Genomic DNA, 26,169 nt, shown 5'->3' with positions numbered 1-26,169 from the left:
TTGGACAGTCTTCCTTTATTTCCACCGGTTGAATAGGCTCTTTACCCCACTGTCTCCTAGAGTGTTGGCAATTTAAATGGAAAGTTCTGGCAATACTTTACTTCAAAAGCACCTGTGCTGTCTTCCTTGTTTCAGACACCTGCCCAAATCAAAGTGTACGAGAGGAACTAGTCCAAGCAGGAAGTCATTCAGGAAGTATTTGATCTGTGACACGTCACTGTAAACGCCTCTTTCTTACGTAAATATTATCAGGAAAAGTGCTCAGATCTGTAGGGCCTGCGGTGCAAGACTCTCCAGAGAGAGAGATTCTCCAGCTCTGGAAACGGCTTGCTCTGGCTTGATTTTTTTTTTTTAACCTCTGCTTTGGCCTGTGTTAGGTGCCTTCTCTAGGAAAGTTATTAATTCTTGTGTCCTATAATGAAAAGATGGAAAGGACAATACAGTGATGTACTTTTCATGTTTTTTTCATATTTCTTGAGAAGTTGTTTTGGGATAGGAGAAGTTCCTAATTTCCTAAGTGTCACATGCATTAGGTACATTTATAATCTGTTACTGTTTTTCAGATAGGTGCCGTGCTGCCAATATAAAACTTATGTTATGACAAATACAGTTTGAAATCATGTGTTAATGCCATATAACTAAAAGGCTTACTGCATTTTATTGGCCCACTTAATTTCAAGCAGTATTTTATCAGTTATTATAAGACAGATACTAATTTATGCGTTACATACTTTGGATAAACCTTGCAGGTTTATTGTGGTAACACAGATGAAGTGGATGAGTTCTTCAGCCAGTGTACACACAATCTGATGCTGTTAACAACAGCTGTAGCCGCATTTAGTTCTTGAATTGCAGCTGGCTTGGAGTTGCAGCTTGGCATCTGGGGAGTGCTTTCTTTCCTCTTGTTTGTCTCTGCCCCTAAGTGAGATGCATAAGCAGGAAGAATTTAATGCAGAAACCTTTTACTGCAAATATATATGGGTGGTGTTATAGCTCATTGAAATAGTTGTGGCTAGATGGAGATGAGATGTAAATGGAGACTTGCCTGGAAATGTACACGTGGCAGGCATAATCTCAATGCTGCTCTTCAGATGTAGTGATCAGATGGGCTCTCAGCTCCATGGATGGAAGGAATTGAAGACAGTATGGCAGACAGGGACTTAGGAAACAAACATGTGCCACTTATTTGAATGAAGAATGAGGCCACTGAGCTGCTGGTTAGCAAGGCTTAAAAAATGGAAAATTTGGAAAATGAATGAAGCAGTAGTGTGGGGAACAGATCCAAGGAAGAGAGAAGTTTATACAATGATATCTGGGTAACTGGTTAGAACCTCTGGACACACTATTTGGTGTTGGATGGCCATCAGGTCAGCAGCTGAGACACAGTTGACTGGGAGTTTTACAGGTAACGTAGCTGAGGGAAATAACTTACCTTTGGGCCAAAGGTGAAAAGTAAGATGTCTTAAAGGGGCCAACCTAGTGGCACGGTGGTTAAATGTGCACGTTATGCTTCAGCGGCCCAGGGTTTGATGTGTTGGATCCCGGGTGTGGACATGGTACCACTTGACAAGCCATGCTGTGGCAGGCGTCCCACATATGAGGTAGAGGAAGATGGGCACGGATGTTAGCTCAGGGCCAGTCTTCCTCAGCAAAAAGAGGATGATGGGTGGCAGATGTTAGCTCAGGGCTAATCTTCCTCAAAAAAAAAAAAATAGCTGTCTGGAAGGATGACTAGAGCCACATTAAGAGTAAAACAACTTAAAACACATGACCTATGAAGAAAGTAAATAGTACAAACAGAACAAAGGCCTCTGTGTCCAGATATTTATCAGGGACTTTTTTTCCCACTGAGAAAGATTCGCCCTGAGCTAACATCTGTTGCCAATCTTCCCATTTTTTTTTTTTTTTTTTTTGGTTGAGGAAGACCAGCCCTGAGCTAAGATCTGTGCCAGTCTTCTCTGTTTTGTATGTGGGACACCTCCGTGGCATGGCTAGTGAGTGGAGTAGGTCCGCATCGAGGATCTGAACCCATGGAACTTTAACCACTTGGCTGGGCCCTTTCTCGGGGACTTTTCTGAAGATATTTAGAAATATTTCTGATTCAACACCTTTAGTGGTAGGTGAGGGTCCAGACAGGACGAAGCTTATTTATCTACAGTTCTAAAAGGGTACAAAACCTGTTTTGTAGCAAAAACTGACCTGAATTTATCCCTTGTAATGTGATTACAGGCTGCTGTCTCAGATCTGCTGGGGATATAACATAACATATGTGTATTATATTCTTTTTCTGAACTTCAAAGAGTTCTGCATTCTAAAACAAAGCTGACTTACAGGGTTAGGTAAGGGATTGTGGACCTATATTTTAAAATAATGCTTTTTGGGTGAATGACAGCAGAATTAAATGTATTCCCTCGAAACCATAGTTTCTTTGATAATGCAGGGAGTAATAAAATGTAAAACAGTTTTCAAAACTGCCTTCTAGTCTCTGCTCCCTCCAGATTACTTCATCTCAGTCTGTCTTTGTTGCATGGTGGTCATGGGGCTTGCTTAAGGCGGATACAGATCTGGAGTGCTGTTAGAAATGTCAGTGTTTGGCAAGTTTTGGAGAAGGTGGGCACTTTTCCATTTGTGTAGGGCGGGGGTAAGATAGGTTTCAAAAAGGCAGCACAACCTCTCATGAATTCACTGGAAAGGAGAAGAAGGGGCAAGAAAGAAATATGAAGGGAAGTGTACACCTCTCAAAATTATGATGCTGTAATGTGTCTGTGAAATGTTTGAGTGTGATAGGAGACTGCTGGGGGCCGTGGAGTGCCTGGTGAGTAGGCCCTGGAGTCAGGTTCTAATCCTTGTTCACCTTTACTAGCCATGTGACCTTGGGCAAGACCCTTAATTTCTCTGAGCCTATTATCTCTAAAATGGAGAAAATTATACCTACCTCTTAGATTACTTTGAGGTGTAATGTTCTCCCTGATTTTATTTTTTTTTAAACTCTGATAAGGTACAGTGAAATGCTTTGGAGAAAATAACAACATTCTGGTTTCGGGAAAAGGAGAAAGAGAGAAAATTAAGTCTCAGGTAGTTAAGGTCAGCTTCATATCAAAGGGGAAGATTATGGAAATATCTAATGTGCTTTTAAATTTTTTGATTGAAAACATAGCCACTGAATAATGTCCTTGGGCTGTGCGTGTTTACTAATGAAGACAGGTGGTAGAGTCAGGACGGGGGACAGTTCTCACTTTATGATGGGTTTATTTAGAATATTTCTTTAAGTTCTTGACGTACTAGTATCTTAGCTTTAGGAAAGCCTAATCTATCAAAAACACCTGGAGCACAAAGTTAGTAAATTAGACAAACCCACATTACCTAAGGATATGAAAAAAATAGTAATAATTGATACTGGCCACCACTGCCCCCTCTGGGTTGGCTTGCAAATGTGAACAGTGGCCAGCTTTGTTCATAGAGTTTCTGAGAATTTTAACGAAAGTATGAAATTCAGAAAACAGGAACAAAACCCATCAACCATTGCCTTAGCCCATCTGACATTTTACAGCTTTTCCAGCTTCCCAGAGACCCAGTGTCCATGTTGCCTTTTCCCGCAAGCTGCTCTGCCTTGTGGTGCTGAGACTGTCTACCTTAGAGTGATGAGGTGGCCCTTAAAAATGCGATATGGCAAGATTTTGTTTTGTTTTTTTAAATCCAAACTGACAGCCTCTGTCTTTTAATAGTATTTACAGTTTCATTTATTTGCATTTGGATCTTAAATCCATCTTGAATTTATTTTGATTCAAAGAATAGTATTTTTATTCAAGCATTATGTTTGGTTATTACTGCTGAATATTCAACTGGTGAAAACTGACTGGCTTCCAGACAGAAGTAAATCAGTAACAAAAAGACTGAGTTTTATGTCCTTCTGAACTGTTATAGATGGCCCATTAAAAAAAAAAGGCATTTAGTGGCTGACCCCGTGGCCGAGTGGTTAAGTTTGCATGCTCCGCTGCAGGCGGCCCAGTGTTTCGTTGGTTCGAATCCTGGGTGCGGACATGGCACTGCTCATCAAACCACGCTGAGGCAGCGTCCCACATGCCACAACTAGAAGGACCCACAACGAAGAATGTACAACTATGTACCGGGGGGCTTTGGGGAGAAAAAGGAAAAAATAAAAAATCTTAAAAAAAAATAAAAGGCATTTAATCAGTTTTATTGAAGTATAATTAAGTGCAATAAAATGCAGTGGTTTTTATGAGTTTTTAACAATTTATGCACCCGTGTAACTACCACCACTGTCAAGATATAGAGCGTTTCCATCACCCCACAAAGTCTCCTAATGCCCTTTTGCAGGTAAATCCCTTAAGCTCATTCAGTTGAGTTGGTTTCCTGACTTCAGAACCTGGCTTCTTAACCATTACTGTTTTTCTAACTGAGGGTGTCTTTTATTTATGTTTGCTGGATGGTAGCTTGCCTGGTATGTTTGCATGCTCATTAATTAGTTATTTATTATTGCTTTATGGGCTGGAGATGATTTAATAGCATCATCCTTCATCCTGAAGCCTAGGTCTTCTTTTATCCTGTCTTTTTCTTGACTTGGCACATCTAATAAGCAGTCAAGAACTTGTAAAACATTTGTAGCATCTCTTGTCTTTGCCTTCCAATGTTAGCGGGAAAAAATTTTTAGTTCATTAAAGTATGTTAGTCATTGTTTGGTGTTTGATTGGGTTATATAAATTTAATTTTTTAATAATAAAAATGTTTTTGTGGGGCCAGCTCCGTGGCCGAATGGTTAAGTTTGCGCGCTCTGTTTTGGTGGCCCAGGGTTTCACCGGTTTGGATCCTGGGCGTGGACATGGCACCACTCATTAGGCTACGATGAGGTGGTGTCCCACATATCACAACCAATGGCACTCATAACTAGAATGTACAACTATGTACTGGGGGGCTTTGGGGAGGAGGAGAAGAAGAAGAAAAAAAAAGAGACTGGCAACAGATGTTAGCTGAGGTGCCAATCTTAAGGAAAAAAAAATGTTTTTGTTAGCAAGATAGTCAAACATGATTCCATGTGGATTCTTGTTCTTTACGCCTTATGCAGATAGGGTGACTCTTTGCTGCTACCTTTGAATATATAATCCTAAGTGTTGAATTATAGAGGTTTTATGATACAAGTATTTTCTTTTCTAGGACTTTTCCAGATTTCTCAGAACAAAGTAGCAGTTCTTCTTCTAGCTGGTGGGCAGGGAACAAGACTCGGTGTTGCATATCCCAAGGGCATGTATGATGTTGGTTTGCCATCGCATAAGACACTTTTTCAGATTCAAGCAGAGCGTATCCTGAAGCTTCAACAGTTGGCTGAAAAATATCACGGCAACAAATGCATCATTCCATGGTAAGATATGTCTCGTTATGGGAGAGTGTCTGAACATATATTGGTTTATAACATTCAAAATCCATATATACTTTATTCATAAGCAGACATATTTCCTGTTATTACTGATTTTCTTGGGAGCTGTAATTTACTATATATGTTAAAAGTAATATGTATTATAGCTGGATAGACGATCGCCATAGCTTTAATGGGCAACATATACTCACCGCCAACTTTAACATCTCTACCTCAGTACCTTTGGATACTCAGTGGGTTCTCTCAGTCTAGAAACTTCACAGTGATTGGTAGTTTGTCTGTGTATAAAATTTCTGATTGAAAAGCAGTTTCCCTCTGAAATTTGAAGGCATTGTTCTATTGTTTCTGGCATAGCTGTTGAGAGGTCTGTTGCCATTCTGATTCCCAATCTTTTTTTTTTCCTCTCTCTCTCTCTGAAAGCATGTAGGGTGTCTTCTTATCTTTAGTATCTGAAATTTCATGACAGCATGGTCTGGGTCTATTTTCAGTCACTGCTCTGGGAACTTAGTGAGTTCTCTCATCTGGAAACTCATGTCCTTAAGTCCCAGGCGAGCCAGCCCTCCTGAAACCCCACCCTTCCCCCACACACAGCAGCTGAAAGCTCCGCTGCTTCTCTGCTGGGACCACACTTGGGTTCTCGGTCTCTGCTGGTATCCCATGTTCTCAGGGCCTGTCTCGGCCAGCATTTGTCTCCCAGGCACCAAGAGATTACGGGAAGTTCTGCTCTGCTTTGTAGAAGTTTTTGATTTAGCACTTTAATCTCTGGCCCAGAGCAGCTTTGAAAGTTAGCATGTTTTGAGGAGGAAACCAGCTGTGTGTTTGGGATCCCTCAGGTCCCTCATCTTGTTATTTCAGCCCCATGTGACGAACAAAAGCTCCGCTGGGTTTTCTGTCCTTCTGCCTGGTCCAAGCCCAGACTCCCCCAGATCAGCACATACCCTCAGGAAAAGGCAGCTGCATATCCTTAGCTCCCCTTTGAAAGATTCTCACTGTCTTGAATTTTAGTTCCAATTCATGTTGCTTCTCTTGCTTTCTGATGCCTTTAAAAATAGGCTTTTTGTAGTTTTCCCAGCTTTTCTAGCTCTTCTCAACAAGGATATTGGCCTGCTGTGAACAGTTTTTTTCATCTTGATTGCTTTGGGGATTTTTGAGGGGCATTTGTGTTCTAAGCAGCCACATTCTACTGACAGCCCTGGCTCCCACTATCATGTTGGATTTTTTTCTTTCTCTTTACAACTCAGAATTTCTGTTCTTTTCGTATGCAGAGTGATTTAGCCATCTCTGTTCCCATCTTCTAAATCATGCCCAAACCTTTTGTACCCAAAGTTCAAAATACCCAGGATAATTTGTTAAACAGACAGATATCTACTCTAGTGGGAACTTATACCCTTTTCTTCATTTATTCATTCAACAGATATTAATTGACTGCCTGCTTCTAGGTGCTAGGGATATATCAGCAACCGAAACAGACAAAAATCCCTCCTTATATGTCATCTACGTTCTAGTAAGAGCAAAAGCTACTGCAGTCACTGAGTGTAGTTCTAGATAGAGTTATTTTTCTCCTTTGTCCACTGGCATGGGTTAGATTTTTGTGACAACAGAGAGTATAATTATGATTTTTATTATTTATGATTTTTAAATCATCACTTTTATGATTTTAAATAGAGGGTGAGCAAAACCCAGATTCCATTTCAAAATTGTAATGAAAAGAACCATAAGAGATCATTAGAATGTTACCCTTTCCTCCCTATTTATTTGGAGTAGGAGTTTTTGATTTAGAATATACTTTTCACAGAGTTTTAAAATGTTTACTTGAGCCAGTTATAGTCTCCCTGTTGCAGGAGGCATGTTTAATATTGATTGATTGATTGTTAATATTGTAATTGATTATATAGATTTATTTGATACATAAGGATTGATGAAATGAAAGAAACTCTTCTTGGGGGCAGCTAATGCTACCTTCTCCAGAAGGACGAAGGAAGTCAAAACAAGAAGCCCGGCTCTCAAAGGTTGTCTTTAGCTTAGGAAATAGACCAGACTTTATTTTGCTCTAACTTACATAGCACTATGACTTAGAAGCTCTACTTTCTCTTGCAAGGTATATAATGACCAGTGGCAGAACAATGGAATCTACAAAGGAATTCTTCACAAAGCACAAGTACTTTGGTTTAAAAAAAGAGAATGTAATCTTTTTTCAGCAGGGAATGCTGCCTGCTATGAGTTTTGATGGGAAAATTATTTTAGAAGAGAAGAACAAGGTTTCTATGGCTCCAGGTTTGTAAGCATGCTTATTTAATGGTAACTAGAAATGGCAGTCACAAATCATTAAATTTTGGTTTTCTTTTTAATATGGTGATTCAGATGTTAAAAAATTAATATTTTTAATTTTTTTACAATTTAGTGGTTATTTAAAAAGTGAAAATTCTGTGGGTGTAATGGATATGCTTTTAGACTTTTTGTGGGTGTCTGCCCTTAAGAGCAATTTGAGCAGCAGAGTGTTCATTCTCTTTACCCAATATTTTATATACAGCAGTTTCACTAGTGAAAGATTGGAAACCATCTGCTGTTTAATAAATAAGAGGCTCAATTATAGTTTATCTGTACCTTAATTCTCAAACAGTATTAAAATAATTGTTTGGAGGTATTAAATGACAAAGAGAAATAGTTTCAGGGGGTTAAATAAAAGAATGAGAAATACAAAACTGCACACTGTGATCAGGGCCACCGCTCTGCAGTTCTGGGTGGCGCGTGCACATTGTAGCTTGTCAACGGCATTTGTAGAGTTGGCCAGCATGCCGCCTGTGTCCACCTGCATGGACCCTGAGTGAGATTCCCAGCTACAGAAATCAGCGTGTTGACGGATTCATATCTGTGTGAACCTGTCCTTGGAGGGGAGGCTGAAAGGAAATAAACAGTGGTGCCCTCCACATGTGGGCTTTTATTTCATCTCAATTCCTTTTTTCTTACTTAATTCTTTTTAATTAATGGAAGAATCTACTGTTCTTAGCTCTGTTTTGGGAAGTTGTCTAATTTTTTTGTCATCATTTAAGCTGTGGCTGAGGTCGTTGATGGAAGACATACATTAAGGCAGCACTAAAAATAAATAGGAGAAAGAAATGGCTCTTAACGTATATTTAGTTTAAATCACCATAGACCTTCATGTTAATCTGGTTTCTTAAATTATTTGTGTAAAATGCGCATGTGTTTTTATTTTTGAGGTGGGTAAAATCCTCAGTGTTGGAGCCGTAAATACAGAGCTAACTTGAATCATATAAATGCTCATAAAACTTGAAATGTTATGAAATAATCATTGCCTGATAAAGAATTTTGTGTTTCACAATGTATTATAGGCTATATTATTAAAAAACTGAGTTAAAAAGAAAAATATGGTCTTTGGGGTTGCCTGATCTTATATTAACAATGTTATCTACTGGATGCGTAATGCTAAATTACCTTCAAAATCATGTCGTATAATTTTTTGACATCTAGCACTTTCCTTATGGATATTCAGTTTTCTTGGCCCTGTAATGTGAATCTATGGTTTTCAGAGACCTTCACCCCAGTTTGGAAACATTCAACAGTCTTTGGGTTATCTTCATAATGGATTTTGGTGTGCTACTAATGGGCTATTTTATTTCCTAGATGGGAATGGTGGTCTCTATCGGGCTCTTGCAGCCCAGAGTATTGTGGAGGATATGGAGCAAAGAGGCATTTGGAGCATTCATGTCTATTGTGTTGACAACATATTAGTAAAAGTGGCAGACCCACGGTTCATTGGATTTTGCATTCAGAAAGGAGCAGATTGTGGAGCAAAGGTAATGCCTTTCTCAACCATGGTGAGGCTTTAAATGGCCTTTTCTCTGTCACTGTATGTTCCGGGAGTCAAACTAGATTTATTAGAATGATTTGAATATTTTAGAACCATTCATCTCTCTAAAGCAACTAAATTATTATCCTGCACACACTTTTTTTCTTAAATTGGCAACATTTGATTCTAGAAGTAGTGTTGTATGCTTGACCATCACAAGAGTTTAAGATATGTGAGGATGATTTGTGAGTACCTGGGGAAGTGAACGATCTTCACTAGCCCTGGGATGGATTCATTGTATCAAGTTGAATTTGATCAGATTAACCCAGTTTCTTCCTATGACAAAGATACTGGAGTAGTAGGTAAGGGAAGTATGATAGAAATAGCAGATTTAGATTCAGCAAGGCATTTGACAAGGTATCTCATCATGGTAGTCTTGTGGATAAGATGGAAATATGCAGATTGGGGATAAGGGCAATAAAAGCAATTAATAACTGCTCAGATGCCCACAAACATACTGATATTTAGATAGAGGGAGGTTTGTAATGCCATGTAACAAGACTGTCCTTGGCATAGTTCTTTTCAACATTTTGGGTTTTTTTGGTGAGGAAGATTGGCCCTGAGCTAACATCTGTTGCCAATCTTCCTCTATTTTTTTGTATGTGGGATACCACCACAGCATGCTTTGGTGAGCAGTGTGTAGGTCTGTGCCTGGGATCCAAACCTACAAACCACAGGCCGCTGAAGTGGAGTGCTCGAACTTAACACTACGCCACCGGGCCAGCCCCATTTTCAACATTTTTTTTAATTGCATAGATGATGATGTAGGAGATGCCTTTATGGTAGCAAAGAAAACATATAGTGTATCTAGGAATAAAATAGATAGGAAACATGAAAGACCTAAGAAACACTTTGGAAAATTTAAAAATATTGATATAAATGTTACTTTCCTGGAAATGTGTGAAGGTATCAGTTCTCACCAAATTAAAGTGTGACACAATCCTGATCAAAGTCCCAATGAGGCTATTTTGGGACATCTGACAAAATGATCATAAAGCTTAGAGTAAACATGTAAAGATGCCAGGAAAATGTTGAAAAAAGATGATGATGAGGGAAGAGGGTTGGAGACAGTCTATCAGATAGTAGTATGGGTTGTAAATAAAAAGTAGGAGTGTAGTACTGAAACCAGAATAGAATGACAGGTTAATGGAACAGAAGAGATTAGTCAGAAACAAATCCGTGTATTTATAAGAATGTAATATATAAAAATACGGCATTTTGAATCAGTGGGGGAAAAAATGAGATAACTGACTAAAAATCTACTAAGATGTCTCCCTCAAAGCTCTTACCAAAATCAGTTTTAAATGGATTACAAAATTAAATATAAAAAAAAAAAAACCCATGAGGAGCTGGCCCGATGGCATAGCAGTTAAAAGTTCACATGATCCCCTTCAGCAGCCCAGTGTTTGCCGGTTCAAATCCCAAGTGCAGACCTAGCACTGCTTATCGAGCCACACCATGGCAGGCGTCCCACATATAAAGTAGAGGAAGATGGGCACAGATGTTAGCTGAGGGCCAGTTTTCCTCGGGGTGGGGGTGGGGGGAAGCAAAACAAGCCATAAAGATGTTAGAAGAAAATTTAGAATAATTTTATAATATTGATGTGAAGGAAAGACCTTTCTGCCAAAAGCAAAAACCCATATAGGCTTCTGACAAAAACCAATTAGACTACATATAAATTTGAAATATCTGGATTTAAAAAGAAGAGCTGCCGTAAGAGACATGCCCTATCCTTGGTTGGAGATTTTCTGTTATAAAGATGTCATTTCTCTTGAAATTAATCTGTATATCTAATGCCAAGTCATAGACAGAGGCTGATGTCTTAAATTTACAAGTTTTAAGAGATTAAGCTAGTAGACCTAATAAGACTCCTTCTGACTCTGAAAATAGAGTTAGTTTAGTTCATTTAAGACCTTTGTCTGTCCTAGTATTCTCTGAGTGTGCTGTGTGTAAATAGCTACTAAACTGTAACAGAAATAGTTCTTTGGATTGTAAATAGCTACTAAGCTTTAAAAAAACCAAACAGTGTATTTCTGACTTTGTTCCACTGGGTGTCACTCTTCTTTCTAAAACAGGAACTTAAAATTCACCGCTCTGAGCTTCAGAATCAATTTAAATTCTATAAAGTCAGAGAGTGTTGAACCTGGAAGGGACCTCAGAGATCTTCTGGTCAAGCTCTTTGATCTCAGAAATGAGCACTCTGAGTTCCAGTACTAAATAACTTCCAGGCTCAAGGTCCCTCATCATATCAACAAGGCGGGATTAGAATTCCTCTTTCCCAACTCCTAGTTTTAGTATTATATTGCGTTATAAAACTAAACTCGTTAGATTAATTATGTTTTTGCTGGCAGCTCAAAAACTTTAAATATGCGTGCTAACTTTCATGAGTGTGCTAATCACACAGAGAGGCAAGTGTAACCAGTCACTCTTTCCACTACCTTTGGGTCCCCATCTCAGTCGTGCTCCTTAGTTCGTGTCTAGCACATAATGTAGTACTCAGTGAATGAATAAATAAATATTCAGGTGGAACTGAAATATGACAAGACTGGTAGATGTTAAAAACTTTTAGAAATGTTAGGAATCATTTCTGTAATCTGTGCTCTCACCCTTTTTATTTTAATAAAAAAAAGATATTAAAATATATTTTTAAGAACACCCGAATGAGGGAATGATTCAGAATGTGGTAGTGGAACTCTTTGTAGGACTTCTTTAATAGGCTCCTGTCTTGGTGAATTAAGTATTTTTTCTGGTGTGAGAGCCTTGAGAAAAGAATTAAAGAGTGGAGTGATTTGCAAAAGTACAAAGCTAACAGGGTAGGAACCATGTTCATTAAAGATCGTTTTGTAAAGCAGATCAACTTCATGTTTAAGTGTTATTTTGAACTCAGTTTTTCAGGATTTAACTTGTAGAAAATCAAGCAAACCTTTTGATTTTATACTGTGTATCTTTTCTGTATAATATAGACTGACTTCCAACTTCATGCAGTTTACAAATGCTTTCTTTTGTAATCCAGCCTTCTATAATATTTGAAGGTAAACAGTTGTCATAGAAGTAAACCTTTCACTGGTAGGTTAACCCTTGGGAAACGTAAAAGGTGAATGTGCTTGTTTTTGTTTCCATGGCTGGTCAGGAGGAGGGATATGTAGAGGTGATTGGAAAATAAACCTGTATGCATGCTTTTTTTTTTTTTTCCTGTGGGAACGAGAGGAATCTATTCCAAATTCTCTAGTAAGATACCACAGTGGCACATATGTAGTGAGAGGTGGTAATGGGATGGTAGACTAGAGTTGCAAATAGTCCCCTGATTGGTTTAAAGCATTTTGCTCTACGTTTCCCTCCAGTTTAACCCACTTCCTTGGTAGGAGGTTTCTTTTCATTGAATACTGTGCTCCTTTCAAGGTGGCAAACAGTGAAACTACACATAAGGCCACGTATCCACTAGCCCTGCCTGACTGAGCTAGGCTCAGTGCCTATATCTCTAATTGCTGTGAAAACAGTTCTCAATAGTGGCTTTAGTTGTCTGGAAGAGACTGCTGCTGGCTGTGTTTATTTTAAGAAATCAGCTGCTGAATAAAAGTTTTAACTTTATTGATACAATTTCGTGTATACTTAGGATAGACTTTTTAAATTGGGGACAGATATTTCAAAATACTCTGAAGCAGGCTGAATTGTTAAGTGAACAGGGCAAACAAAACAATATCTTGTGATATTTTTTATTGTTTGATTCTTCTGCTGAATGTTGATTTTATATAGTGCATTGCATACAGTTCTTTCGTAATTTTCTTCTAAACACTCAGTTTGTCAGTGATGTGTGGGATTAGGGTGGTGGGGTATCAGAATCACCTGTGAGGGTTTTTTTTTTTTTTTTAATTACATACTCTTACATTTTCCCTCTGATTTTGATACACACCTTTCTCTCGGCTTCCCTGCCAGGCTAGAGCCATTGACAGATTATCAAACCACTGGTTTTCAAACGTTTTTTAAAACATAGAATCTCTTCAGACAAAATCTAAGCATGCAAAACAGATAAAGATGGGTGGGCTTTTCCAATTGAAGTTGGAGTGGGAGCTCAGAGACCTGCCTGCTCCAATCCCTCTACCTCCTAGCCAAGTCTCTGAAAAGCGAGGAATACGCTGTATTCATGAATGAAAATGAAAGAAACACCCCTTTCAAATGAAATAATGATTTGGGCAATGTAAACAGAGAGGCAGGATGCCTTACTTTTTTTGTCTTGTTAATCCTGGAGAAATTTCATTTCACTTATTCTCCAAGTAGTTGAATGTGGTTAAGGATAAATTAAATAATAAAGTTAAAAGATATTTGGTGAGATGTAGACTCGCCGTTTAATTATTCTCAGTCCAATGTGATTTCCTCTGGGCTCTCTGTCAATTTCTACTCCGTGGTTTAGTTAGGTGATAAATAAGAAGGAGATAATTTACCTCATTTCTGGTTGGAAAGTAGTCTGTCACAAGAATATAAAGTTAGATAGGTGATTGTCTAAAGTTAGAGATTCCTCTTGACTTAATACCTTAGAGCCAATGTAAGCAAAATTGTAAACGTGGCCTTTGAAAGAGGCAAATCTCCAGGTAGTGTTTGATTAAATTCTCCCTCTGCTCTTGGCTTTCTTTGGTGGGCAGGTGGTAGAGAAAACGAACCCCACCGAACCCGTTGGAGTGGTGTGCCGAGTAGATGGAGTCTACCAGGTGGTGGAATATAGTGAGATTTCGCTGGCAACAGCTCAAAAACGAAGCTCGGATGGACGACTCCTGTTCAACGCGGGGAACATTGCTAACCATTTCTTCACCGTACCGTTTCTGAGAGATGTTGTCAAGTATGGGCAAGATGGGGGCTTTTAAAAATTTCATTTATTATTAGTCAGAAACTAAGTCACTTGAGAAGTAGGAAGACACCCCAAATCTATATTCTACAGAATTTTTCTTTCGTGAGGATCCCCTTTATCAAATGGAGATTTATCTCACATTGTAGTTGTTTTTAGAAAGATGTATCATAGGGTGTAATGCACCCATTCCCCAGTGCATTAACTGGAATCCAAAGCATTTCGCCCTTTTCTTCTCTTCCTCTCTCCCATCCACCTGCTCTAGGTTCTGGTGAAGCAAAGAATAAGAAGTGAAACACCCTCTCTCTACCACAACTGGAAACATTTAAAAATACAGATATCTGCCCTACGTCTACTAAATCAGAATTTCTGGAGGTAGATGCAGGGTGTCTGTATTTTTTTTTTTTTTTCCTGAGGAGGGTTAGCCTTGAGCTAACATCTGTGCCAGTCTTCCTCTACTTTATTTGTGGGTCACTGCCACAGCATGGCTGACTAGCGGTAGCAGTAGAGGTCCATGCCCGGGATCCGAACCTGGGAACCTGGGCCTCTGAAGCAGAGCACACGGAACTCAACCGCTATGCCACAGGGCTGGCCCCAGGGCGTCTGTATTTTTAAAAAGCTGCCCACATAATTTAAGTTAGCTGGTTCCCAGACTAGCATTTAGGAACTAGCGCGTTAGAGAGTAAAGAAAAAGAACTTGAGACCTGGATGGAAATCAGCATGGTAGTGCCACTAAGGATAAAATAAGAGCCGTTTTATCCTACCAGGCTTTTAAATGAAGGACGTTCTCATTATCTGATTCTTCACTTTGGTAGCTTTAGACACTCCAGATGACTGTCTACTTTTAAAAAAGTTACTCCGCTTTACTTTAGAATATCAACTCCAGTTCCAAAATATTTCCCATTCCACTATGCAGTTTATAGCTGTTGTTGATTAATCCATAGTAATCTTTCTGTCCCCTACTTGGAAGGGATCTCAGCTGGGAAAGTTGGGGCAAAGAGTAGAACATATTACTAAAGACATGGAACCTATGGGAGAGACATTGGTGTGAGCTATGTATTTTTTCACGTGGAGATCATTATTTGATTTTTTTAACTTGAAATGAATAGGGAAATCTATTTAATATTTAAATATGAACTGAAACTTAACAAATGCTCTTCATTTTGAAAATCTTAGTACTGACTGTTGGTGCATTTGCTCCTGACTATGATTATCAGATTTTCTGGCATTTTATATTTGGAAAGTGATTGTCTTTTTTTTCCCTACTTAGTGTTTATGAACCTCAGTTGCAGCACCACGTGGCTCAAAAGAAGATTCCGTATGTGGATTCCCAGGGACAGTTAATTAAGCCAGACAAACCAAATGGAATAAAGATGGAAAAATTTGTCTTTGACATCTTCCAATTTGCAAAGTATGTTTTGAACAGCACCAGTAAGATTAAATATATCTCTTGAAATGTAGCTTTTTACTCTCTTAGGCAGGGCCCTATTTTCAGGAAACACTTGATAGCATATGTGTCAGATGTGGCCTTTTGATGGAGTGTATAGTCTAGATTCATCATCCTTCTCTAGGTTTAAATCACCAATCCAGGAGGATGGTTTGAGTTGCCCATGAGTACATTTTTCTTTATATCCATTAATTCATTATCTGGCTTTCCTGCAAAATTGTTAAAGCCACTTATTTTGGCTGAGAGCCAAAAAAGGTTGAGACAGAGAATTGGCTCATTTTGTGTTTGGGATGTCTTACTGACCTATGAGTAAATGTTTCAGTGAACATGTTTTTAAATTATATAGCTCTCTATAAAAGATCACATTTGATGTTGAGATACATGTCTCAGAATTTGACCAGTATGAAAATACAGAAGACAAATTAGCTATATATAAGATTAATCTTCCCATATACATTTCTAAATCATTCTCTTTGCCGGTTTGTTTTTTCCAGAACAGAGACCAATGTGATCTTTTTGCATTAAGATTTCTAATCTTTCTCACTTCAGATGAAGTGTTTTATATTTGGGGGTAGAAATAATTTCTCATTTGGCATTAGAGAAGAGAATCCAACTTTATTTAGTCCAGGGACCAGCATTATTTCTTTCAGCATTCATTTGAAATTGCATTAAGAGAGCCTATTATCGATGACCAAAGGCTTAGCTATGTGGAGAGGTGTTGGAAGCTGTGTGTGCACTTTCATTTCATAATAAAGCAGTCTTTGTATGGTTCCACTCTAGGAAGTTTGTGGTGTATGAAGTATTACGGGAAGATGAGTTTTCCCCACTAAAGAATGCAGACAGTCAGAACGGGAAGGACAACCCCACTACTGCGCGGCATGCCTTGTTGTCCCTTCATCATTGCTGGGTCCTCAACGCAGGGGGCCACTTTATAGATGAAAATGGCTCTCGCCTTCCAGCAATTCCCCGGTCAGTATCTTTTCTCTTTTGTGTGAATGCTTCCTGGACTTTTCCTCTTGGACTTCTTTCTCCTCTCTGATGTATTCCTATATCTTTTTAAAAAAGCAAAGTATTGATGTGGGCAGTTCCTAAAGCGAAATAACGACAGCTTTGCCCATTACAAAGAGAATGATAACTCTACTTCCTCTTGAAGAGGAACCTTCTACATTTCTTGTTTCTTTGGGTACATCTCCACCATGTCATTGGAATGGCTCCTCCTGAAAAATGGGCAGAAGGTGGTTCTTTTGGTGTGCCATGTGGTTAAAGCCCAGGAGCGGCACACTGTAGCACAGGGCAGAGGATTGGTTGTTGCTGCCCATAAATTTGCGACCTCATGACAAGTGCCATCTATGAGACCCCCTCAAAAGACCTGCTGCCCACATAGGCCCACCCCAGTTCTCACCATGGCACTTTCAGGTCGCTGAGGGAGGTGCCGGGAAGAGGAGTGAACGCCACCTACATTCACGGGTACGCAAGCTTTAGAAATGCTTTGGGATTTTAGAAGTTAAAAAAGAAAGTACTTGTAGCATTTCAGATCTGAGATAAAGCACTTTTAAGCTAAAGCTTATATTTTATAATAAAAACCTGCATTGGCACCTAGAATTCCCCCCTTCTAAATCATTTAGTGTTTTTGTACTTGTGTAAAAACCATTCTGCCATATAATTTATATTCATAAGGGATAAAATGGCTGGCTGCGTGCACACAAGGGCTAGAGTACTTTGATAAATGTTAGAAAATGGGGCATTGGAACTTACTGGTCCGTAACTGTGTTTTCACAAGAAAGAGCTGTAGTAAGCTGTCTCATAGTCCAAGGCCACTTTCAGGCTCTGTGTTGTCAACAGGCTTGCTCTGTGGCATGTCAGATTGTCCTCATGCTTCATCTTTGGCCATTGAGTTTGTTTTGTACCCTCTCGGATCTCCTTTGCCAAGTTTATAATTTACCGTAAATATATGCCTTTCTGTCAAGTATATTTTGCAATTCCACTTCATTGTTATTGTTTAATTTGTTTCCATTCCCATTAATGCTTATTTATTCCTACATAGCAGTGCTACAAATGGAAAGTCAGAGACCATCACAGCTGATGTCAATCACAAGTAAATATGCCACCCTGCCTGCAGCGCATGGTGATGGGGCTGTGCTTCCCTCCGTACTAACTGGCCTCGTAGTTTAGCGTGCTGCCTTTCGGTGGTCTGGGTGGATAGTTGAAGCTTTGGTTGGGGTGTACTGCTTACCTGGTGGCAGGTATCTGTCTGGATGACACTAACTCAGAATCTCAGTGCATGCTGGAAGTGGGGAGCATGCTTTACTAAAGAATCTGACCATAGGTTTTTGAGCCTCTAGTGACAAATTTACAAGTGATAGATAAAATCTAGAGCAATAGGCCAGGGAGAACAAATTTAGATCCCAACTTCCCCTTTTTAGCATAAGCATAAGCTGGATAAAAATAACATTCCAAAGATGTGTCTTATTGAATTGGATATATGCTCTCAGTAGAAAGGCTAACTGTTCCTGACACATTTGGTGGCTCTTAATGTGGAGAAAATTGTTATTTTGATTTATTCTCATACTAACAGCTGCCCTCTTTGGTCTCTGCATGTTAATTTTCATCAGTTACTATCTTGGTCCTAGAGAGAGGATCTTTTTGTCTTAATGGTGGATAATTTTTAGATTGAAGTAACACAGCCTCTCATCTGGATACTGACAGAGTTTGACAAAGCCATTGTCTTTATAGCTAACGAGATAGCTTGATATTCTTGTTACGTTTCACAGTTTATTAGGCTTTTAGTTGGAATTTGAAGATAATTGGGGAAATGGGTACGGGGCAAAGGACCTAGAGATGGGAGTTATTTCAGAAATAGAGTGGCAGTGATGTCAGTTTCATCCATGTGTTTTTTCCTGCCTGTGCCACTCATCTTTGTCCTGTGGAGACAAGTCCCTGTGAGTGTCAGTGTTTCTGGTATGTGGCCCTGTAGACAAGGAAGTAGATTCACAGATCTGACTGGTTTCTTATGGGAGCCATAGGTGATTATTGCCTCTTAGGCTATGCGAACTGGGATGCAGAGCCCCTTGTCGTTTTCTGTCCCATCCATCATTTTTAATATGTGGGAGCAAGCTGCTTTTATAATTTAAGAAATAAATTTTTGGCCCTAAATTTCCTTCTCATTGAACCACAGCTTTTAACCTAACAAGTGAAATAGTTTCTTAATTATGTAAGGGAAAACAACCTCCAGCTATCTCAGTTAAGATACAAAAGTTGTAAACGTTATTTAGTTCTCATCTGAGTTCTCTTATTTAGCACCTCCCCATTACTTCATTTTAGCCATTTGTAGAATTAATAAACTGCAATAAAAGTTTGGCCCCAAATGAGATCATGGAGTTAGAATAGTTTTTGCTGAAATTCTTAGCACTAAAGGATGGTCTCACAGAGTAGGAAAAAGATTACTTAAAAGGGAGAAATGAAAAGGAAGTATTTTATGTAAAAGAGGGAAGAAACAGCTTGGAGACACTCTGAAAGAATGAAAGCAAGGATGCTGAGTTTTGACAAAACAATATTATTTATACGTTTTGCCTTAATGCCTACTGAACAGTGTTAGCTACCAGAAGGATGCTTGGCTAAAGAACTGGCGGACAATACTGTTATTGTGCTAATTTGCGAATCTCTTGCGATTTTGCATTCAGTGATGGTAGCTTCTGTCTTTCCGCCTCCCTGGCATCTGACTTTGTTTATTAAAGTTGACTTTCTTAGTTTCTTGGAGTATCTTTGTGGTACTAGAAAGGAAGTTATATTTAGGTCAGCTGTGTGTTCCTTGGATTCAAAACCAGCTTCTGATCCTGGCAGGCCGAATCCCTCAGAGGTTCACATGAAACTGGGCTGTATACATCTTATCAGTGGAATGGGTCCTCATTTTTCCCATTTGGTTTAATATGACTCTGAGCTGCCCCAGAGGGTCTGGACCAGATCTCTTGAGCTCTTTTGATAGAATCTGGCACAAATCTGGAGATACATGTGCCCTTTCTTTTCTCTTTTTTTTTGGTGAGGAAGATTCACCCTAAGCTAACATCCATTGGCAATCCTCCTCTTTTTTCGCTTGAGGAAGATTAGCCCTGAGCTAACATCTGTGCCAGTCTTCCTCTATTTTTTGTATATGGGACACCTCCACAACATGGCTGGTGAGTGGAGTAGGTCCACAGCAGGGATCTGAACCCGTGAACCTGGGCCGCCTAAGTGGAGCAAGTGGAACTTTAACCTCTCAGCCGTGGGACCGGCCCCCAGGGAGATATGAGTGCCGATTCTTTTAATTCATCTTTTTTCCAAACTACTCATCTGTCCACCCTCATAGTTCATTCAGCCGATGAGCATTTGTAGACCTGCTTACGGACCCTCATGTACTGTTAGAATCCCGGGTGCTGAAGTAGCTTACACAAGAGAAATAAGTCATTTCTTACAGCATACTGAGAGGTTCAAGATGCACATACGTAAAAATTAAGTAACATCATCAGGTGGTATGTGTTTATGTGTCAAATGTGTGGTGTAAATAATAATTACCCTAGAAGGCAGTGACTTAGCAGATATCTAATAAATTTATTATTTTTTTAAATAAATGAATGAGAGCGATCACTATGAAATGCAGTGGTCAAGGGAAGGTTGGGCTTGAGCTAGATCTTGGAGGGTGGGTATGATTTGTATCGTCAAAGGGACGGTAGTTGAGGATGACTTGGAATACTCCAACTCAGCACAGTGTGTGCAGCTGGGCTGGTTCGAGTGGAAAGTAGCGGGACAAGTCAGTTGGAGTAGGGTAGAGAGGACCTTAAATGCTAGCTAGATAGTTCTAGTTAGAGAAAGATTGGGCACGGCTAACCTCAGAAGCCCTCTTGTTTTATTGACTCCACCAAAGTGTCAAACTACATATTTGGTAAAACAAAGGAGAGCTATGGTTTGAGGTTGCAAGAGACTGGAGTTTTGTGTGCCCTGTGTCCTATTGGTAAGATTCATGAAATGGTGAAAAACTTAGAGGTCTAATGACTTTAAACATATTAAAAACACTATTTCTTGACTTTTGTGTTAGATCATTTAGAAAGTCAGGATTGCTTTTGCCTATAAATGTTAGAAACGTGACTTAGAGGAAGCAGATGGTGACTTTAGCCTTGCCTTCACTGGGGGCATTCTGCCTTCGCTCTTTAAAGAGGGACTTCAGTGAAAGTAACAGAGAAGCACTTTGAAACATCGAATAAATCAGCTCAGCTAATCTAGGAGATTTGGGCAGAAAAACATGTAGTGGGAAATAATTTGCCTGACCTTTAGAACAGTACTGTCCAATAGAACTTTCTGCAATGAAGGAAATGTTCTACATCTGTGCTGTCCTGTTTGATAGTCATTAGCCATTCATGGCTACTGAGCACTGGAAATGTGGTTATTATGACTGAGGAACTGAATTTTAAAATTTTAATTTTTAAAATTTTGAGTTTAAGTAACCACATGTGGCTAGTGGCCACTGTATGGGACAGTGCAGCTTTAGAATATTTGTCAGCATTAATACCAGCTCTCAAGGTTGTGGCAAGTTTAAAATGAAATAGAAAGGATTCACTAGCAGTGGGCCTGGAACATAGTATATATCCTATAAATAGTCACTTTATCATTTTAAAAGTTATAAATGATAAAAAATGAGATATACGTTAGGGGATAAGTGTGTCAGTATTGGGGAAGTGCTTTGAATAGCTGCTAGTAATTATTGGCACTTGCCCCAAATAGTGTCTTTTGGACCATGACAATTTCATGTTAACTTAATCCTCAGGGAATTTAGTGATCGTCAGGGTAGAATCTTTTCTGTTTGTTTAACCAGCAGAACTTTATCTACAAGCTTCTTGGAGGAAAGTTACCCTCTGTGCTTTCACTCTGGCAAGTAACATGGGAAGCAAAATCTCTAACGTGTGTTTTTTCCCTTAGCTTGAAGGATGCCAACGATGTACCAATACAGTGTGAAATCTCTCCTCTTATCTCCTATGCTGGAGAAGTAAGTTTGCTTTGTTTTTTTCCTCTATCTTTTTAAAAGTAGGGTTCTGATGTTGTTATATGTTTAAGTAAAGGTGCCCTTAGAGAGGATGCAGCATTTTCCGATGGCCTGGCCCTGAGGAGCTCATCCTGGGAATGAGCCAAGAAGTTGCGTTGTTCTGAATCCTTCTCTTTGAGAATTCCTGTTACAGCTTTGCGTCTATCCCATAAGTGGGTTAGTTGCCATGAACAGAATGTTTAATGTTTAGTCCATTTCACCTATACATTGAAATGCAGTGGGCTTTAAAAATAATTAGCCTAGGGGCTGGCCTGGTGGCATAGTGGTTAAGTTCGCATGTTCCACTTCAGTGGCCTGGGGTTTGCAGGTTTGGATCCCAGGTGCAGACCTACACAGCACTCATCAAGCCATGCTGTGGTAGTGTCGCAAACACAAAATAGAGGAAGATGGGCACAGACGTTAGCTCAAGCACAAAGAGGAAGATTGGTGACAATGTTAGCTCAGGGCAAATCATCCTCACCAAAAGAAAAAAAAAATAGCCTTCTTTTTAGACAGATCATCTGGCTGTTTATAATGCAATGTAATTTTTCCTCTCAATGGGTCTACTTTGTTTATATACTCTCACTTTTTGTAACATCAGGGGATTTAGGGGTCCCTGCTATTTTAATATGTAGTATTTTTTTTGGAGATCCTTGTCAGATTGCTTAGTTCTAGCATCAGAGACAGCCACCTTGCTTAGAAGGTTATTAACTTTACTGGGTAATGATTATAGAAAGAATGACTATCATCTTATTAACTTTAGAAATTATAATACAATCAGAATAATTTTTCTTTTTTTGTCATTTGTTTTATGCTTCCATAAATAGGTCATTAAGCCCAGTTTAAAAAGTATACTAAAGAGATTTTTATTAACTTTTAAATTCTGTATCTCAACCCAGCTTTTGGCATTCATGCTTTAAATCATTATTATAGATACTGAGTTCAGCATTGCATGACTACTGTACACCAATTTTCTGTTTCATTTCAACCCTTCTTTTAGGGATTAGAAAGTTATGTGGCAGATAAAGAATTCCATGCACCTTTAATCATTGATGAGAATGGAGTCCATGAGCTGGTGAAGAATGGTATATGAACCAGACACCAAGTTCCGCCACACTAAGAATAGCTTTTATTTTTGATAGACCTACTGTGAACCTACCACACCTCTCCTGGAATAACTCAAGTTTGAATATCCACAGAGTTTCATTTGCTTGTTGAACTCTTACAACTATTACGTATTCCCCAAGATCCAGATGACTGAACTTCAGAAAGCAATTTTATGATTCTCAACTTATTGAAGGTCTTATTTATATTTTTCAATTGTATAATTTTTTTCCAAGTCAAGGAAAACATCGGCCATCTAGGGAATTTCCTACAGCTTGAGTATAGTTGGGATGTTCAACATCACTTTACTTGGAGCTGGAAGCATTTGTTTTCAAAGTTGTACATAGTAATAATATGTCATTGTACATGTTGAAAGATTTCTATGGTACTAAAAGTTTGTTTTATTTTATCAAAAATTAAATTTTTTTAAGAAAACAATTAGTAAAATAAACTTTTCTTCTTGTCTCTGGAGTGTCATTTGTACCTTGAGGAAATTATTCCATTGGGAAAATATGAAACCTGGGAAAAACCTTGAGATACTGCAAAAAGCCAAATGGATACTTCTGGGAGATTGCAGAGTCATAGTTTTTTAATGAATATCTAACTTTGGACTTTATCCTCCTATCACTTTATAATAGTGGCTTTTGAGGGGGCCAGCCCAGTGGTGCAGCGGTTAAGTTCGCACATTCTGCTTCAGCAGCCCAGGGTTTGCCAGTTCGGATCCTGGGTACAGACATAGCACCGCTTGGCAAGCCATGCTGTGGCAGGTGTCTCACGTGTAAAGTAGAGGAAGATGGGCACGGATGTTAGCTCAGGGCCAGTCTTCCTCAGCAAAAAGAGGAAGATTGGCAGCGGATGTCAGCTCAGGGCTAATCTTCCTCAAAAAATAAATAAATAAATAAAATAATGGCTTTTACCCAAAGATGGTTTTGCTCTCAAAAAGGGCATTTGGCAATGTCTAGAGACATTTTCGGTTGTCACAATGGAGAGGGCAGTACTGTTGTAGTGGCATCTAATGAATAGAGACCAGGGATGTTGGTAAACATCCTACAATGCACAGGACACCTTCTTACAGCACAGAATTATCTGACCCAAAATAATGCTGTCAACATTGAGAAACCTTGTTTCATATCATTGGTTTATCCTCTTTTACCCAAATATTTGGTGGCACTTAGGAATTCAAAAGAATATAGTTCCTGCATTTCCCCAGGTAAGTTAATCACTACTGTTCCAGTTTTGTTTCTTTACTTTTTGGTTTTTTTTTTCAGCTAGAGTATTATAAAAAGAGACAAAGGTGTTCTTTAAATATGGGCCATAGATCATTGGTCATTAGTAAGGGTTCTCTATGTCTAAAATGCAGTTTGCAAGAAAATATTTAGCTTTATAAATGCATTTTCTATAGCATTTAAGTATTGACCAAAAGCATAAAAATTAACATCTGGATAAATGAAAATTATGTTTAGAGAAGAGATTAGTAAATTTTATTTTCCACTGACAAGTTGTCACAAGGTGGAATGTCATGGGTGGGTCCTTTGTTCTCTAGAAGTACAGCATTTAAGAATTACTTTTTTAAAGAGTATATGATATATCTATTTAAATTTATTTTCTTGTGCTAAGGGTAAATAGTGTGTCTAGCATATTTTCTGTTTTATTTCAATAACAGCCCAATTTTGCTGTTGTTATCCATTCCATTTCTCAAAAAGATTTGTGAGGTTTGAATTTTCTATCAGAACAAGCTCCAAATGGATTGTGAGGACAAAACTGCAGTTTTTAGCACCTGAATGGTATGCTTTCCTTTTTTCTGAACCTCCATCTGCCATTTCCTCTCTCCCCATCGTTAAGATCATACTAATAATGCCAGGGAAGGGGGGACTAGCAGCACGGGATGGTAGTAGTGGTTTTTATTGGAGAGGAACAGAGGCTGGGAACAGTGGGTACATTAAGGGCAAAGAGTCTCAGAGCCTCTGAGCCATGGAATTATAACGTGGTAACATTATGTATCTTCTTAAGTCCTTGTTAAATAATTGTTCTAATTCTGAAAATACAGAGTTGGGTAAAATGTTTATGAAAATAGGAGTTAGAATCACTTGGCAACAGCATGGTAGAATTTATGTGAGAGTTAATAATGACTTTTGAGTTTGGTTGAAATCACCCTTGCTATGTGTTAATAACTCTACTGATAGTCACAAAGTAACATTAAATTAGCCCAATAGGTGTGTTCTTTGAATATTTGATTTTTGTTCCTCAGTGTCCCTCTTGCTTCTTGAAATTGACCCAGTTTTGATGTCTAAAAGGAATTATTAGTGACATCTGGAAGATGGACAAAAGTAATTCCATTTTCAAATTCTGGTCCTTCTGTTCCTGGAAGTTTGGGCTGTTATTGGTAATAGGTGCTTTCATTTCTAACTCGAGCTTACTGTCTCCAGTGTTTTTTCTTGGTGATTCACCATGGTCCAGTCAGATCTCAGCTATCGAGGTAAAAAAAAGGCAAAGGAAAAGGAAAATCATGCATGATCCAAGAGCATGACTCAAACACAAATCATTCAGTTAGCTTGGAAATCTGTTTTTCTACTGGCTGAGACTGATGCGTTTGCAATTCATGGCCTCTTTAGAGCCCTGGTTTAGGAAAAGCACATTGGGAAGTGATGAATGAATGAGTCAGCCAGTAAGGGCTGAGTACCTGTCTCATGTCCAGCATTTCAGGGGATAAAAAGTGTAGCATAGATTCTCTCCTTACCGAGCTTGCATTCTAGTTAAAGAGATAAAATTAACTCACTTAGAATGGAAAGATAATTTAGTGCTAAAATGTAGGGAATTAATTTCAGTAGCAGTTACAGGTCGTCATTATGAATTGGAGTTTGATGTGGCAGAACTCTTCAACAAAGAACCCCATCATTTTGAGAGGAGCACTGTTCCCTTCTCAAACTGGGTTCACAGGTTAATGTTCTAATGAGAAAATATACCTTAAATCTAATGTGTTATGAAAAATTAGTGAGGTTTTTAGTAATCAGAACCATGTTGTGCCCTTAGTAAGCACTCAAATAATTTAACTCTGATTTATTGGATTTAATTGCCTTAAAATGAAAATTTGTATTCTGATTCAGAAATGGATTATTGAAGGGAGGTTGATTGTTATTCTGGGGAGACGAAGGAGTCACTGAACTTCGTCAAATTGCCAGGGGATGCCCAATTTAGAGGGTTAATTAGAAGACCTGTAACAGTGATTTTCTAAGTGTAGCCCGCTGACCAGCTTCATCACTATCATCTGGAAACTTGTTAGAAATGCAAATTCTTAGAGTTACTACATTACACATTTGTGGGTGATGCCCAGAAATTTGTGTTCGCACAAGCCCTCCAGGTGATTCTGATGCACACTAAAATTTGAGAACCACTGCCATAAGAGAATTCCAGGAGACTAATCCAAAGTTCAGGGATGGCAGCAAAAAGGGAACATGAACTAGAGGGAGAGACA

General features: G+C 38.8%; 1 protein-coding gene across 9 annotated transcripts in view; it reads left to right on the top strand.

Moving 5' to 3' along the window:
• Nucleotides 1-23,162, top strand: part of UHMK1 (U2AF homology motif kinase 1) — an 88,548-nt gene extending 65,386 nt beyond the window's left edge. For 3 of the 9 annotated variants that reach the window (XM_070497575.1, XM_044757984.2, XM_070497576.1), the window contains 9 exons: nucleotides 5,173-5,377; nucleotides 7,491-7,666; nucleotides 9,035-9,207; nucleotides 13,898-14,091; nucleotides 15,368-15,508; nucleotides 16,325-16,513; nucleotides 17,589-17,639; nucleotides 21,491-21,557; nucleotides 22,594-23,162. In XM_070497575.1, the coding sequence (XP_070353676.1) occupies nucleotides 5,173-5,377; nucleotides 7,491-7,666; nucleotides 9,035-9,207; nucleotides 13,898-14,091; nucleotides 15,368-15,508; nucleotides 16,325-16,513; nucleotides 17,589-17,639; nucleotides 21,491-21,557; nucleotides 22,594-22,686 (1,289 nt within the window). In that variant the 3' untranslated portion in view covers nucleotides 22,687-23,162. Of the gene's footprint in view, nucleotides 1-5,172; nucleotides 5,378-7,490; nucleotides 7,667-9,034; nucleotides 9,208-13,897; nucleotides 14,092-15,367; nucleotides 15,509-16,324; nucleotides 16,514-16,960; nucleotides 17,172-17,588; nucleotides 17,640-21,490; nucleotides 21,558-22,593 lie in introns of those variants that run through there. The other 6 variants (XM_044757987.2, XM_070497578.1, XM_070497579.1 and 3 more) reach the window with 3 other exon arrangements.
• The last annotated feature ends 3,007 nt before the right edge of the window (nucleotides 23,163-26,169 follow it).

Source organism: Equus asinus, chromosome 25 (genome assembly GCF_041296235.1).
Source record: "Equus asinus isolate D_3611 breed Donkey chromosome 25, EquAss-T2T_v2, whole genome shotgun sequence".
Lineage (NCBI taxonomy): Eukaryota > Metazoa > Chordata > Mammalia > Perissodactyla > Equidae > Equus > Equus asinus.
Note: the sequence above shows the minus strand (reverse complement) of the source record. Positions and strands in the feature narration are given on the sequence as shown.